This window comes from Cydia fagiglandana, chromosome 13, assembly GCF_963556715.1.
Source record: "Cydia fagiglandana chromosome 13, ilCydFagi1.1, whole genome shotgun sequence".
Lineage (NCBI taxonomy): Eukaryota > Metazoa > Arthropoda > Insecta > Lepidoptera > Tortricidae > Cydia > Cydia fagiglandana.
In genome coordinates, this window is record NC_085944.1 from 19,378,207 (window position 1) to 19,393,957 (window position 15,751).

Genomic DNA, 15,751 nt, shown 5'->3' on the forward strand with positions numbered 1-15,751 from the left:
TGTATTTATTGGAAGTGCGTTACAAACACGGAGCAGCGAACGTGGCTCAGTCGGAGTCAAGTTTGAAGGACTGGCATAAAAAACTTGTTCACCAAAACATGCAACATGTCAAGACCGTGCTTAAAAACAATAATATTTTAGTGAAAGATGATACGGACGTAAAGTGCGAGAGCTGTTTGGAGGGCAAAATACACCGTTTGCCTTTCAGTGCTAGTGAAACCAAGACGACAAGGACGTGCGAACTTATACACGCAGACACATGCGGGCCAATGGAGGTGCCGTCTGTGGGAGGATCCAGATACTTCGTTATCCTTAAAGATGACTACTCAAACTTCAGATCTGTGTACTTTGTAAAAGGGAAGGATTAAGTGAAGAAATGCATTGAGAACTTCATAAACAGAGCTGAGAATACCACCAACAATAAAGTGCTTTACTTCAGATCAGACAACGGATTAGAATTTGTTAATAAGGCTGTGCAAGACTTATTTTCTAAACGTGGCATAATACATCAAAAAACAGTGCCATACACAGAAGAACAAAATGGAAAAGCGGAACGCGAAATTAGAACTTTATCTGAAGCGGCTAGAACAATGTTGTGTGCGGAAGGTTTGCCGAAGAAGCTGTGGGCAGAGGCTGTTAAAACGGCAGCTTATGTTTTAAATAGAACCAGTAACAGCAATGAAGTTGGAAGAACCCCATATGAAACGCGGACCAATAAACACTATGACATAAATAATTTAAAAGTGTTTGGTACTCCTGTCTACGCTCATATCCCGAAGGAAAAGAGAACAAAGTGGGATTCAAAAGGTGAAAAGGGAATACTGGTCGGCTATGGAGAAGATGTTAAGGGCTACAGAGTGTATTTTGAAAAATACAACAGTGTTGAAACCAAAAGAGATGTTGTGTTTCTGGAACGAGGTCAGGAAGAGAAGGAACAGATAGTTCGGCTAGATTATGACACAGACTTACCTGCAAGTCCTAATGAGGATCAGGAGAAACCTGTGGAAGGAGAGGTCCCACCAAGTGAGAATGTGCGGCAACTGGAGTCCGTAGAGGGTGAGCGGCCGTCTGGCCAGGTTCTATGTAGTCCAAATGAATCTATAGAGACATTAGAAAGCGATGGAAGTACATATGTTCCATGCACCAGCGATGAGGGATCCAGTGAAGAAGGTGAAGATCACACATCACGACGTCAGAGAGCTACTCGTGTAAGAAAACAGACTTCATTCTATAATTGCCATCATGTCTCTTCAGAAGGTGAACCAAAAACATACAAAGAAGCTATGCGCAGGAAAGATGCCAACAAGTGGCAGGAGGCTATAGAAAAGGAACTGCAGACCCTGAAAGACAACAAAACTTGGGAGTTTTGTGAGAAGCCTGTCACTGAAAAGACTGTAAGTAGCAAGTGGGTTTTTAAAATAAAAAATGGTGATCAATATAAAGCTAGGTTAGTAGCCAGGGGTTTTGAACAAAGTGATATTATTGATTTATGTGAAATATATGCACCAGTAGCTAACCTGTCTACCTTTAGATTGTTTGTATCTGTAGCTACAAAATTAAACTTACCCATTTACCAGATGGATGTAACGGGGGCATTTTTATATGGCGACATTGAGGAAACTGTATTTTTAGAATTACCAGAAGGTGCATTTGGTAGTAGTGGACGTATTGTTAAATTGAAGAAGTCATTGTATGGCTTAAAAAAATCTCCTAAGTACTGGAATGACAAATTCAATTCTGTAATAATGAAACACGGTTTTCAAAGGTCACAAAGTGACACATGTTTGTATACAAAATGTAATGGTAACGTCAAAACTTATGTTTTATTATATGTAGATGACTTGCTCATTTTCGGAAATGATGAAACTGAAATATGTGATCTTAAAGCTTTGTTAAATAGGGAATTTAAGATGAAAGACCTAGGTTTGGTGTCTAAATTTTTAGGTATACAAGTAAGACAAGATCTGAAAAATGGTGTCACAGAACTAAACCAGAAAGAATATCTTGAGCATGTCTTGAAAAAATTTGAAATGCAAAATTGTAAAGAGATGTCAACCCCTATGGACCCAAATTTTAATACCAAAATCTTTGAAGACAATGAGTCTGTAATTAATAAAGAATTAGAAAATAAATGTAGAAAAATTATAGGCAGCTTGGCCTATGCAGCCAACGGCACTAGGCCAGATATTTGTATTGCAATTTCGATTTTAAGCAGATATCAGAATAATGCTAACAGTATGTTGCTAACGGCTTTAAAGAGAGTACTTAGATATATAAAATATACACTAAACTATTGTTTGATATATAAATGTAACAATGATATGTTAATTGGATATTGTGATGCGAATTGGGGAGGTGACTTAACAGATAGGAAGTCAACCACCGGTTATTGTTTTAAGTTTGCCAACTGTTTAATTAATTGGTGCTCAAAGAAACAGGCTAGTGTCAGTCTGTCTTCTACACAGTCGGAGTATGTAGCAATCAGTATGGCTGCAAGTGAAGCTTGCTGGCTTATAAATTTGTTAAGAGATTTTAATATTGAGAATGTGTGTCCAGTTGTAATGCTTAGCGATAGCCAAAGTGCCATAATGGCTGCAAATACTGACTGTGTTAAGCGTTTAAAACATATAGACATAAGGTTTCACTATATAAAAGAGTTAATTAAAAGGGGTAAATTATTGTTAAAATACATAAAAACAGAAGATCAGACAGCTGATATGTTTACTAAGGCGTTAAATAAAAACTTGTTATCAAAGTTTATAAAAAGCTGTGGTTTGTATGAACAATAAGTTGACATCCTGTTTATATCTTGTTAGAGTATATGTATAGGTGATGTAGAGATTACATTGAGGGGGGGTGTTGGTAGAATGCAATGTAATCTCGTTTACTAGTTTACTCATTACTGATATTTGCGTATGGTGGCAGCACTGTCGCGCTCTCTCTCTGTGTGAATCTATGGTGGCGGATTAAGTTTAACTGTGAACTTGAAATAAAACAATTTATATTTTTGGGAAAAACCACTTGTTTTACTTATTTTCCAATATACATCTATAAAGTATCTTATTTTCATGCGACGCGATGATGCGAATGAGTCGCAAAACGCAGACATGTGCTAGCCACACACACGAATTTCCCCGTCAGTTCTGCCTAACAATCGTGCCTAGCGGGCAAAGCTGTCAATGTATGACATTAATGGCACAGATTGACCTGTCCAGTATCCCTTTCATCCGTTCCGTCTGTTTATCAATAGGTACATGTTCAGTTTTATCTTAGGCAGTACGGGTATGTAGATTTGATAGTGTGGTTTAATATGGATTTTTAAATGGTTATTCTTAATAGAGCTTAGAGATTTGGCTTTACTGTTGCCCTAATCTAAATTGATTGATATTTTTACCCGCAATACTGCTACGATTAGAACTCTCAGTCCATATTCAAATTATCACTGATAGTATCAAAGCCGCAGCAGTAATGCCGCAAAAGTAATGTAGTTGCCATCCGAATGTCACCTGAGAATATTTGGACTGGATGGGAATCTAAAACTGACATTTTTGTCGCTGACTTTTTTTCCATTACTTAAGGGTAAATAGGTACCCTGTAGGTAGGTATACCTTTTTTTGAAGAACCCCATATTTATACTACTGCAGCCTCTCGACAAAACCTCGGCAGGGCCCTGTACGGCGTCCTATCAAACCAATATCACAGTCACTGATGAACCAATATTACAGACAGAACTGAATACGCCTGTACGCTCAAAACCGAGTTTTCCACTCGGCTGGCCAGCTGGCATGCCAGTAATGCAATATCTATTCGATGCATTCAATGCATGCTGGCGACGCGACGCGACGCTGCCGTTCATATTGCATGCTATTACGATACGATATTTTAAAATGCTGTGGCCGCTTTGGGTTTGGTAGAGAATATTTTGAAATAAATAAATAATTTTATTAATCGGATAATTTTACACAGATCGATGATCTACGAGTAAATAGTCCCACGGCAGTATGCTCAATAAATAATTATTATGATTATGAATAGGTATATGTTGTGGGTATTAGACGACGATATATAGTGATATGTACAAGGTGTAACAAAAATATGGAGATCCGACCTACCTAGACCTACGGATCACCTACTGAAAGTAGAAGAAACATTTTTTGACGCGAAAAGTTTTTGGCTTTTGTAAATATGGAAGGTTGGCGATTAAGACTAACTGCACCATGGAAAAATGACTTAAAAAAAATTCTCCTACTTTTTCCCAAATCTGAACTCGATATCGAATATGCCCTCAAACGTAACCTCCATTATTTTTGTAACACTTTGTATATAAATACATTCATAGGTACATAGAGAATATCCATAACTCTGGAACAAAATGAAATATTTGTGCTAAGCACACAAATTTTATAATACCCTTCGTAGGCAGGGTAACTATTGAATAGGCTAGAAAGCCGCCAAATTTTATGAGAATTTGATGCAAATAGACGAGCATAACGCAGTAACTGTGATTGGAAGATCAGTTTTAATTTGAAATTTATAGCACCAGAATACGGAAAATAATTGGATGTGTTTTCCAATGGCTGTTACGGCTTTTATGCGTGGTGGGGCTAAATAGTGTTTACTCTTAATTTTCTAGGTACTATTCTCTCTAAAGCTTTCCAAATTTGGGTTTAACTTTAGTAAAACCTCATCAGTAATTTATCCAGTTTCAATCGGCGAACACTCGGAACCCGTAGTGTAAATTTCATTTGATAGCGTAACTATTTTTCGTTTACCTTATGTCGTACACGTAATATCGTATACGTAATATTTTTGTATGGGATTTTGAATAGCGTGCCAAGTGGGACGTGGTGGCAACTCAAAATCTCATACAAAATGACACTTAACGCAAATGCGTCCGTCACCTCGTCGCGCTGTTGAATGAAATTTACACTAGGGGTACCACCTACTGATTGCAATTCCTTTTCGTTTTTAGGGTTCCGTACCTCAAAAGGAAAATACGGAACCCTTATTATCTCCAAAACTACACAAGACAGTTCTTTACCTATAGATGACAGGAAAACCTATTAGAAATGTGCAGTCAAGCGTGAGTCGGACTTACGTACGGAACCCTAGAAACGCGAGTCCGACTCGCACTTGGCCGGTTTTTTGAAGCTTGTATCACAGTATTCAAATATCGTGGCTAGATAATGATCACCATAGATTTTGATTATGTTATGAAATGCCATTTTAAAATTGACCACTTTATTTTGTGGTTAGATTAGGTTTGTATTTGTATTGTTTTTAAGAACCAACCATTTCATAAAATATTGGGCCACGAGCCACGACACGGCATTATTATGTTGATAAATATAATAGGAAATGAAACAAAATCAGAGGCCTTCGGTGCCCAAGGTTGGATTTTAAAAATAAATCGGTAAAGTCCCTATAATGGACCTGACACTAATAATGAGACGTTTACCACCAATTCTGTAGAATATTTAAAATACTTTTTAAGAAGTTGTCGTTCTGTTCAAAATTTCATGAGAGTTCCCAAGTTCTACAGCACACACAAACACTAGGTTAATACATTGATGACAGTAACGATTGTGTATGTCGCCAGGTGAGCCAGGGCTGGATCTTGGGCCCCGAGCTGTGCGACATGTGGACCTCGAGCGACGTGCTCTGCAGCTCCGCTTCCATTCTTCACCTCGTCGCTATAGCTACTGATAGGTAACCTTCTTTACAACTTATAAAATCATTTATCACCTAGTATTTGTGGCTTTAGTGAAAAAGGGTGCAGTCTTAAGCAGCACAGGGGAAAACGGTTTCCATATAACACTTGTACCCTTTATCATCTGAGCTGCGCGAGACTTGTAACCATTTTCATACACAGTTATCATTAATAGGATAATAGGTACACTGACGCCACGATTTGCAATATTAGGAATCGTACCTAGTACATATATTTTCGCTCTTTGTCGCTTGTCATTATGTCACCTTATTTAAACTTCCATACACTTACATCTAATATCCGTTTTGTTATCAGGTACTGGGCTGTGACGGATGTCGACTACATCCACAACCGAAACGAGCGGCGCATCTTCACGATGATCGTGCTGGTGTGGGGGGCCGCGCTCGTGGTCTCTCTCGCCCCACAGCTCGGCTGGAAGGACCCCGACTACCTCGCCCGCATCACCCAGCAGCAGAAGTGCCTCGTCAGCCAAGACCTAGCCTATCAAATCTTCGCCACAATGTCCACCTTCTACGTACCGCTCGCCGTCATCCTTATCCTTTATTGGAAGATCTTCCAAACAGCACGACGACGAATCAGGAGGAGGACGGAACCGCCACCCCCTCGTCCGACATCAGCTGACGGCACTACGACTCCTGGTAGACCAGTACAATCCGCCAGAGACAGGCGCTTTGTAAAGAAAAGGTTCCTCAACTTAAAGAAGTGCAATCAACGCACGCGGACTGAAGCGCTAGCCGCTTCGCTTCTCCTCACTGAAGGCCAAAGCACTTCCACTGTGGATACCTTGGACGAGGAACCTCGCACAACTGCGTTCACGATCAACGAAAAAGCGCCTTCCGTTTCGCCTGAGAAGTCTTCCTCGACCGTTACGAATGGGTCGAAAGCGGAGCGCGCTATCGTTCCTGCTCCCTCGCATAGAGAAAAGAAGGAGTCACTAGAAGCGAAGAGAGAGAGGAAAGCAGCTAAGACGCTCGCGATCATAACAGGGGCATTCGTGTTCTGCTGGCTACCTTTCTTCATCATGGCGTTAGTGATGCCTATTTGTTCTTCTTGCGTGATCAGTGATTACTTGGCCAGCTTCTTCCTCTGGCTCGGCTACTTCAACTCGACGCTCAACCCGGTTATCTACACAATCTTCAGCCCCGACTTCCGCCAGGCCTTCGCCCGAATCCTGTTCGGCACCCACCGTCGAGGCCGCAATAAAAAATTCTAACGAAAATGCCCCTACTATGTATATAATTAAGCCGAAGGGTGCCGGCTGTTAGAAAATGGACTGTAATGTTCTCCGTGTACGATATTTCAAATATATTAAACGTTGTTAGTTAGTGTAAATAAGCATAGAAGTTTGTAAATAAATCAGTACATACATACGATAGAGGATGTTGAATATATTGTTTTTTTAAACCGTTATCATAGTCTATAACATTGTAAGCCGCGACGGCGATGCTCGAGAGTCCAGGGCATTGCCGCCGCTCGCTCCTGAGTTGTTTCAAGTGACATTACTGAATAAATATAATAAATTATATCGCAGCGGAGACTTTCATTCCCCTGGTTTTCAGATACCAATTTTGTGCTCGAGTGCGGAAAGTAATGGTTCTTACATTAAAAGTTAGGCGCGGGAAGTTGGTACACAAAAGTTGGGCGCCCGTCAAAGCGCCAGTTCGGTACAATTACTGTTGATCGAAGTGAAATTGAACACGAATGTGAAATTAGGTTCCGCATTAGCTTGACGAGTTTAGAATTCAGTTTTAGGGCCTTTGGCAGAGGCCGGGCAGAGAAAACGTATCCCAATTTATGAGGTATAGAAGTAAATATCGAGCCTAATATGCTTTTACTGCGACATTAAATAGTGGAAATTAAATTAAATGGAACTAAAACAAATGCCATACTAAATAGTTGCCATGTTTAAGCATTTTACGTAGCAGTTACGCAGGAAGTGGCGCCCTCGATAACTTTCTACAATTTTTTGTCGGACTATAACTCCATGAATATTGTATTATAGTAAGTAGTATAGAAATCAAGCAGCAAGCTTTGCCCAGCAGTGGGACACTGTAACGGGCTAAAAAAAGTTTGTTACAATCCTAATTCTGTAGGTACCAAACGAATTATGAAATATATCTTAAAAGACTGAGGTACCCTACCACATTATCATTTTGAATGATAGAATAACACGGACGATCAGCTAAACCACCAATTAGTGTACGACGCTTCGGAGCTCTTGCGGCCCTGTACTTATTTGTAGAAGATTAATCGTCGTTGCCGAATTAAAAAGGTAAATAGGTAAGTATTATTAGTTATAGTGGTGAAAGTTTCTAGTTTATTGAGTTTATTCTTCAACTAAGTTATTTATGAATGTCAAAAACTACCACCGGTTCTCACCCCAGACCACAGCCAGCCCCGAGGTGCAAGAAACTCGGCGAGACGCATTTTTTCAAAATATTATATACTTATACATATATCCAATCCTATAATTATGTACCTAGTATTTAATCGTATCTGCCGTTTCCGGTATCCAACACATCGCGTAATGGCCTTAATAAAACAAATTGCTAAAATAAAATTGATTAATTTTTAATACACTAAAGTGCGATTCGTCTTACAGCACAATAATGTGCGTAGTGCGTGTCCGTACGCAATTTTCTTTATGAACTAACACAAATATTAGAGCAATTCCATAATTACATCACTATCAAGCAAAATCGAACTAACATAAAAGATATGAACGTATCGTGGTTCATGAATAAAAGAATCGATATTTTCCTTCATTAATGCAAGCAAAAATGAACATTTTGCTCGAAAATACCGCTCGCTTGATCTAGAAAATTCAGAAAACGATAACTGCTCTAGTATAATGTGTTCAGAAAAAAAACATCGATAGATGATGGATGGAGGATGGTTTTTAGTGTACCGCACTTATGGGATCACTTCGGTCTTGCAAATCAGTTTTTTTTTTCATTTAGCAGAAACTAGTATTTATCAAAGGGTTATTCGCGGATGGTCCTTTTGCGTTCTAGACCGTTTGCGATGTAGACTAATATCGATATATACAAATTATTACAGTAGTCATTTTGCATCCTAGACCGTCTGCGATTGACCGCAAACTGTAAGGGTACTGACAGGTGTCATCTACATACAATTTATAACCAATTTAAAAGCCACATGTCACAAAACTTTATTGAATTGACATCCAGATTACCAGTTTATAGAAATTTTGTATTAATTTATGGAAATGATATATTATAGTGACTTTTTCTTTACTCCAACACACTTTTAACTAAAATCAACCAAGATAAATGCAATTATGAGGTATTTCGTATTTATTTTCCTCTAAAATGTTCTAGAAAATTCTACGGTGCTTTGAAATTTTATGCTGACTTATTTTGGTTGTTTTAGTACTATCTACTCTGTGTGTACTTAAGTCTTTCCAAGAACCAATATAAAATAAATACGGGCAAGAATGGCAGCGTAATTCTTAGATTTAGCAGCAACGTACCGTCCTCAAAGATATCGAGAGTGACGCGCGGACGGCAGAGCCGGGCTTACCCGACGTATTAGATACTAATAAAAGGTTCTGGAAAATTCTGCGGTCTGAGGATTTTATGTTGGTTTATTTTGTGTATCGGAGCCGTATTTTTGTAGTTAAGTGGCCCCTACCCACTTGCACCATCTCACTAACCCGGGTTATCCAGTCAAACCTGGAGTTACCATGGATACCAGTATAATTTGACACTGGGTTAACGGTTTAACCGGTTAACTCCGGGTTAGTGGGATGGTGGAAGTGGCGCTAATATTTATAGTGCGACATAAAATAGTAGAAATTAATTAAAATGGAACTCAAGAATATCCATACTAAATTGTTGCCATGTGTAAGCATTTTACGTCAAAAATGTGACAGTTACGTAGAAAGTGGCGCCCCCATTTATTTTCTATTATTTTATGTCGCACTATACGAGTACCTAATGGTAACAAAATCCTAGGTGCAACAAAATCAATTTTTGGTTAACCGCGAGTTCTCAGTTCAGGGCGAACTACTAGTAGATCTAGAAAAGATATGGATTAGATATGACAGTGTCAAAAGTGACGTTTTTGTTTGAAGAAATGTCACATTTGACACTGATATATCTAATCTATAATTATCTTTGCTAGATCTATTATATGACGTAGGTATCATAAACTTCGAATTGGGCCGTACGGCCTGAGCGGCCGCCTAGCGGGTTACTGGCAGTGAATGCGTTAAAGGTACCGTTCAGTTATTGCTGCGGACTGCATTGCTGCCGCAAATGTCAAAACTCCGGGCGGTGACATCCGGTGATTTTGACATTTGCCGCAGCAATGCAGTCGGCAGTCAATGTCACACTGCAATACGGCTGCAGTAATGCTGCAGACTGCATTGCAACAGGAAATGTCGAAAAGCTCATTTTCGCCAAGATATCGCGAGTGACGAGTGGACGACAAGAGCCGGACTTACGGACCGCAACTAATAAGAGATTTAAGGTTTGAGGATTCTATGGTGATTTATTTTATTTATTGTTTATTTTTTATTTTATTGTAGTCATGTATTCATAATACAGTAAGGTGTTACAAGTATAAAACGGTAGGTATGATACCCTGTAAGGGCACACAATATTATTGTTCTTAAACTAATAACATATAGTGAATAGAATCGGACGTTACTTTGCGGAAATCCATATTAATTTAAACCAAAATATTACTTTGCTAATCCGCGTAAAAGATAACGTGCTAGTCAATCAGTGCTAACCCGTTATACTTATTGCGTATTTTTTACATGCAATTAATGTTTTCACCCTCCCACCGCAAAAATAAATATAACAAACCACCACCAAAAGAATAATATTCGACATGTGTTTCGCCTCTCTACGAGGCATCCTCAGGAGTTGTTGACGGTCTGACGCCCGGCAACGGAACGGAACGGTGGATTCCGGTGAAGCGGCGTTAATGATAGCGTAAGCGCCAACCGCCATAAGGCAGCTGTACCCGTGGGAGGTCACATATGTACATTAAATTAACTTATTCTATTTATCAGTATACTTAGTTGCCTTCACGTATTCAGTTATATCGACTAAAACTTACTTATTCCTCACGGACACCATAGCGCTGATAGATAATTAAGGCTACATAATGAAGGCAAACGGAAATTACATCAACTTGACGAGTACTTAATTATTCATGTAAAATTGGCTGTATGGAAACTCTACCTATAAATGTTAATTTTCGATTGTGTTGTGTTGATAGGTAATCTACATTCCGCTCGTACTTTTTGAGACGGACGGGCGACTTTCGGCTCGATTCGGAAAATGAATTAGATATATCTATTAGACATCAAGAAGTTACGATATGAATAATTTGTAAGGGAGATATGTCAAATTTGACATTTCCGCGATTCTGGACGTCCTCTTGAACGATATCCACAAGGTATGACTTAGATATCCAAGTCACATCTAGTCGATATCTCATATAGATCCCAAAAATCTCTAGTTCGTCTCTAATCTTGCAATTATCTCGTTTCCCGAATACGCCTGTTAGTTAAGTTATTAGAGAATGCAGAATAATAGATATTTTATTTGACGAGTAGTCGAGTCGGCTACTTGTGATGCTGAGCATTTATTATTTAAAACTTATAGATAAAAAGTAGGTAGGTACAAACAACAACAATCCTAACTGTACACCGGTGGACCTTATTACAAAAGCATAAGGTCCACCGATGTGCAGTTAACAGTGTGGGCGATGGTATGCAAATAGCTCAAATGTTTTATTTTTGAAATAAACTACGCCCCATAACAGGGTAATCACAGGGGAGATATTACGGAAATGACTCAAATTTAACCCATTCAGAGACCAGGGGGCTGAGGATGATATATCTAAATGAACCGCCCAAATTATGACGGATCGAGGGTCCAACTACTTCCTAGTGCGATGTTCCGGCCGACTTACAAACATATTTCAGCTGTAGAGTGCTTCCAGTTTTGTATTTTACTATGATAGCGTAAAAAAGAAGGTAGATACAGTCCTCGTCAAAAGTAGCTCATCAAACTACATACCATACTCTAATAATTTATTACAATAGATAAACTATGTCTATACAGGAAGCTTCCTGTAACAGGAGCAATAAATTACACTATAGGCTGTACTCCTCAAACTGACCAACATTTGTTCAGCAACTTTTAAAAATGAAGAATCCTTTAGACTTCCTCTTTTTCATACAAAATAAATATTGCCTTCAATGTACGCTGACATCAGTGTGTTTTACATTACTTGTCACGCTTTTAACATAGCAAAATTTGCAATAAATTGCGTCTTAGAATAAACTTTAAAGTGTAATAAAAATCATACCATGAGTTATTTTCAAAAGTTGCTGAACAAATGTTGGTCAGTTTGAGGAGTACAGCCTACAGTTTAATTTATTGCTCCTGTTACAGAAAACACACTGTATGTAAAGATGAATAGCAATTTGATGGTGACAGGTTTTGAACGGGAACTGTAAAGATATTTATGGAAAAGTATTCCAAGATGGTAGATACTTTTGGCTCGTTGATGCATCATTACATACATTCAATGGTGTTGGACGAAGTATTATACATAGCACAGCAGCATAGGTTTTACTTGTGAATCCTTTAAATAATGTCACAACCTTTTTTTACGGCCTTTTAAGCCAAATTCCATAAAACAAAACTAGAGACAGGTAATACCTATGCTAGAGCCATCTATCGATCCACCTTTGACAGTTGTGAACCTCTTTCGAATACAACTTTCTATAACTCTAACAGATTTAGATTTAGAATGACGTGACTTTAGCTATCTTAAACTTTGTCAACTTCAGTACTTCCAGAAGTACGACACAGTAAACTAATTTATAATTTACTAAACTATTGATCCTGTTTATCACCCTAAGTATATGTAGATTCATGTACCTATACAATTATATATTTTAGCTTTCAGAAACGCAAACCCATTTATAGTTATATCCCCACGAAGCCATTGTTCGTCAAATATCTTTGGCCTGCTTACGCCATTTGTTAAAACTAAAGAGGGCGAAAGGGTAAATGTCCTTGTTATTAATCACGTGGCAACACCATAAAACTACCACATTACAATTAAAACCCTTTGTGGACTCCAACGACTAAGTTTATAGTCGTCATTTGGACTGATTACTCCGGAATCTTACTCTAAAACTCAACTTTATATGTTGCATGTCAAGGTTGATTTTACTGTAATGTATTTAATAAAAGTACGAGGATGCTTAATTTGAACCGCCATTTTGGAAATGCAAATGATGGTCCTAACAGAATAATGTCTTGTAAAAACTTGTAATGATGATTATTAAGCTTGAACCTTCGTAATGTATTCATTACATTTAAATCGTTTGCTGACTGGAGTAAGTTCTGACATTATATTCGGGTTTATTTTAATAATTTCATTAATTTGGCCTCTTTTGTTATTTTCAGTTAATAAAATGAGGCATTTTAGATATAGAGATGGGACATAAAACGGGTTATTATACCTACTTCAGTTACCGCAAGGCGTAGGTTTTGCATTTACGGGATATGCGGAGAAGATTTGAGAGAGCGAATGTCGATTTTGTGAATGAGGGATTAAAAAACCGCATTTACCTTATTTCCTATTAGGTTTTTTGTTACACATAGATCTATGGAATAACAAACAAACCTTCAACTCAAAATCACAAAAGAGGGCTGAATTGACTTAATGTATCGAAGACTACGGTAGTCTACTCATGGTAACCATGAGCCCAGATCGTTCAGATTAAACAATGTGTTACGATTTTGATATGGTTTTGATACGGGTCCATATTGGGTCGCATAATAATTGATTGTCCTAATGTAATGTTACGCATAAAACTCATTTCGCATAATTGTTACTGTACTGAAAATATTAATATTTCTGAAAAATTATAACACAAACCTAACCTAACCTACCCTATTCTACACAACCTATGCAAAATATTTTTGAAAATACTTTCTGTTTCAGCTGGAGAAAAAATATGCGAAAAAAGTTTTATGCGTAACATTACATTATGACAATCAATTATTATGCGACGAGATAGGATCCCTTTTGATACGATTGACGATCGTCTTGATGATTGGCGCGCAGCTCACCAGAGTGACCGATCTTCAAGGTCGTATCAAAATAAGTATTTTTCTTATTTACTCGTAAATCGTAATGCATGTTAATTATAATATGTAATGTTTTGCCGGGTTTGTTGCCGGTCCCATATTGAGGGGGATCTTAAATCTTCTGGAGGCAGAAATGTAGGGTTGGAGCCGGTGCAGCTTTGTTTGACGTTCATAATCGCAATGTAATATGCCTACTTGAAGAATAAACTATCTTAGCTTTGACCTCACGACCTCACGACTTTGAGAATCACAACTTTCGATTCATATCGTACGTCAAAATTATGTTAATAACAATAACATAAGAACATAACATCACTGAAGTTCAGCCTTCATTAAAATAAATTGGGCATGTAATTCCGTCAAAAGTTTACCCATTGACAACAGTCATGGCCTTAGTTGACAGTTCATAATTAAGTCGAAATTAACTGACATTTTCAATAAAGGAAACTGTCCAAGAAGCTTACAAAATTTATCGCTACAACTTACAATGCAAAAACAACTGTCGCCGGTTAGAATACAGTTCATTTTAGTATTTCAGAGACAGAGCTGATGACACAATGAGTATATATTTGGAAATAGACTGTTTGTGAATGAGAATAGAGTTTATTTTTGTATGTCGGTCACAGATTATGGGACAATGTGTATTGTTTTGGAAATTATTATTTTGTTTACGAACCAGTTTCCGTTGGAGAGTATTGTTTTCTGTTATTTTTGCTATCAGTTTGGGTCATCGTAATCAGTCTGACAGATAAATTGTATAATATTATTGATTACAATTAATCAGCATCCACCCAATTAATCTTCTTTCTTTCTATTAAAAGAAATATATGCAGAAGAAAAACTTAGTCATGATCTCAGCACGCATTTAATATGGTATGTATTTAGTAATGGTGCCTAGGTACGGTACGAAAATATTCTTCTTATTTCTCATGCTCTGAAGATAGTTCATAGTTTACCTACATAGCGGGATGAAAGTGATACGTTTCTGCCCTAGGGCGTTTTAATTTCCAAGTAGGGTTTTTACTTTTTCACGATAAGCAATGATAACACGGTTCTAAATGGATCAGTTTCATCCTTTAGTTCACAATCCATTATAACCGAATCCTACACTAAGTCAGCAACGCAACGGAGCACGCACGCTATGTTGTCGCCTGGTTGTCGCCCAAATCTAATGGTTAATTTGTCTTTAGTTTTTATTTGTAGTTTTTTGTTTCATTATATTCTTATTTTGTAATTTCACAGTGCCTTGGTTTTTACTGTAATGCTGTGTCACTTATTTGAGTAATAAATAAATAAGGGTTTTCATTTAGACGACAGCACTAATATTTTCTAAAGGTTACCTTCATCCTACACCTAGGTACCTTTTCTTTTCATTAGGACATAATATGCTACCTTCTGTCGTCTACACGACTAAGCTTTCTTAAATTCCAGAACCTACCTGTCACATTAGTAAAGAACCGGGTCCGGCCCAAGGGATTAAGGCCATACGATTAAACGGTGCCCATCCTAACTAAAACATCCTATGTTACTTAGCCCTTTAAACGCCACGCCTATCGTGTGCGGCGCGGCGCGTCATCCTGAACCTTGACAGAATGCACGAAGGTTGATATTAGCCTGTAGCTCCGAGCGTCAGTTGACGTCCGTGGCGGTCGAATTGGTAAGAAATACACGTCCCTTACAACTTTTTAGATTGGAGAAACGTGTAAAAGATAAGTAGTATAAAAAGGGCGTATGTTATAAGGAGAAAGAGTAAAGTTACGTCTTTTTGGTGGTTCGGGAGTTGGGAATACCAAACACATTATGTGAAGGTGCGGCGAGTGTGAAATTTGTCCTTTGTAAGGCGATGTGAAGATACGGTTAGTTTAATAAA

The 15,751-nt window shown here is 38.1% G+C and overlaps 1 protein-coding gene across 1 annotated transcript in view; it reads left to right on the plus strand.

Annotated features, from left to right (window-relative positions):
- Nucleotides 1–7,261, plus strand: part of LOC134670401 (5-hydroxytryptamine receptor) — a 181,365-nt gene extending 174,104 nt beyond the window's left edge. The window contains exons 5-6 of the mRNA XM_063528242.1: nt 5,600–5,709; nt 6,026–7,261. Coding sequence (XP_063384312.1) covers nt 5,600–5,709; nt 6,026–6,944 — 1,029 coding nt within the window. The 3' untranslated portion in view covers nt 6,945–7,261. The remainder of the gene's footprint in view (nt 1–5,599; nt 5,710–6,025) is intronic.
- Nucleotides 7,262–15,751: the final 8,490 nt, after the last annotated feature.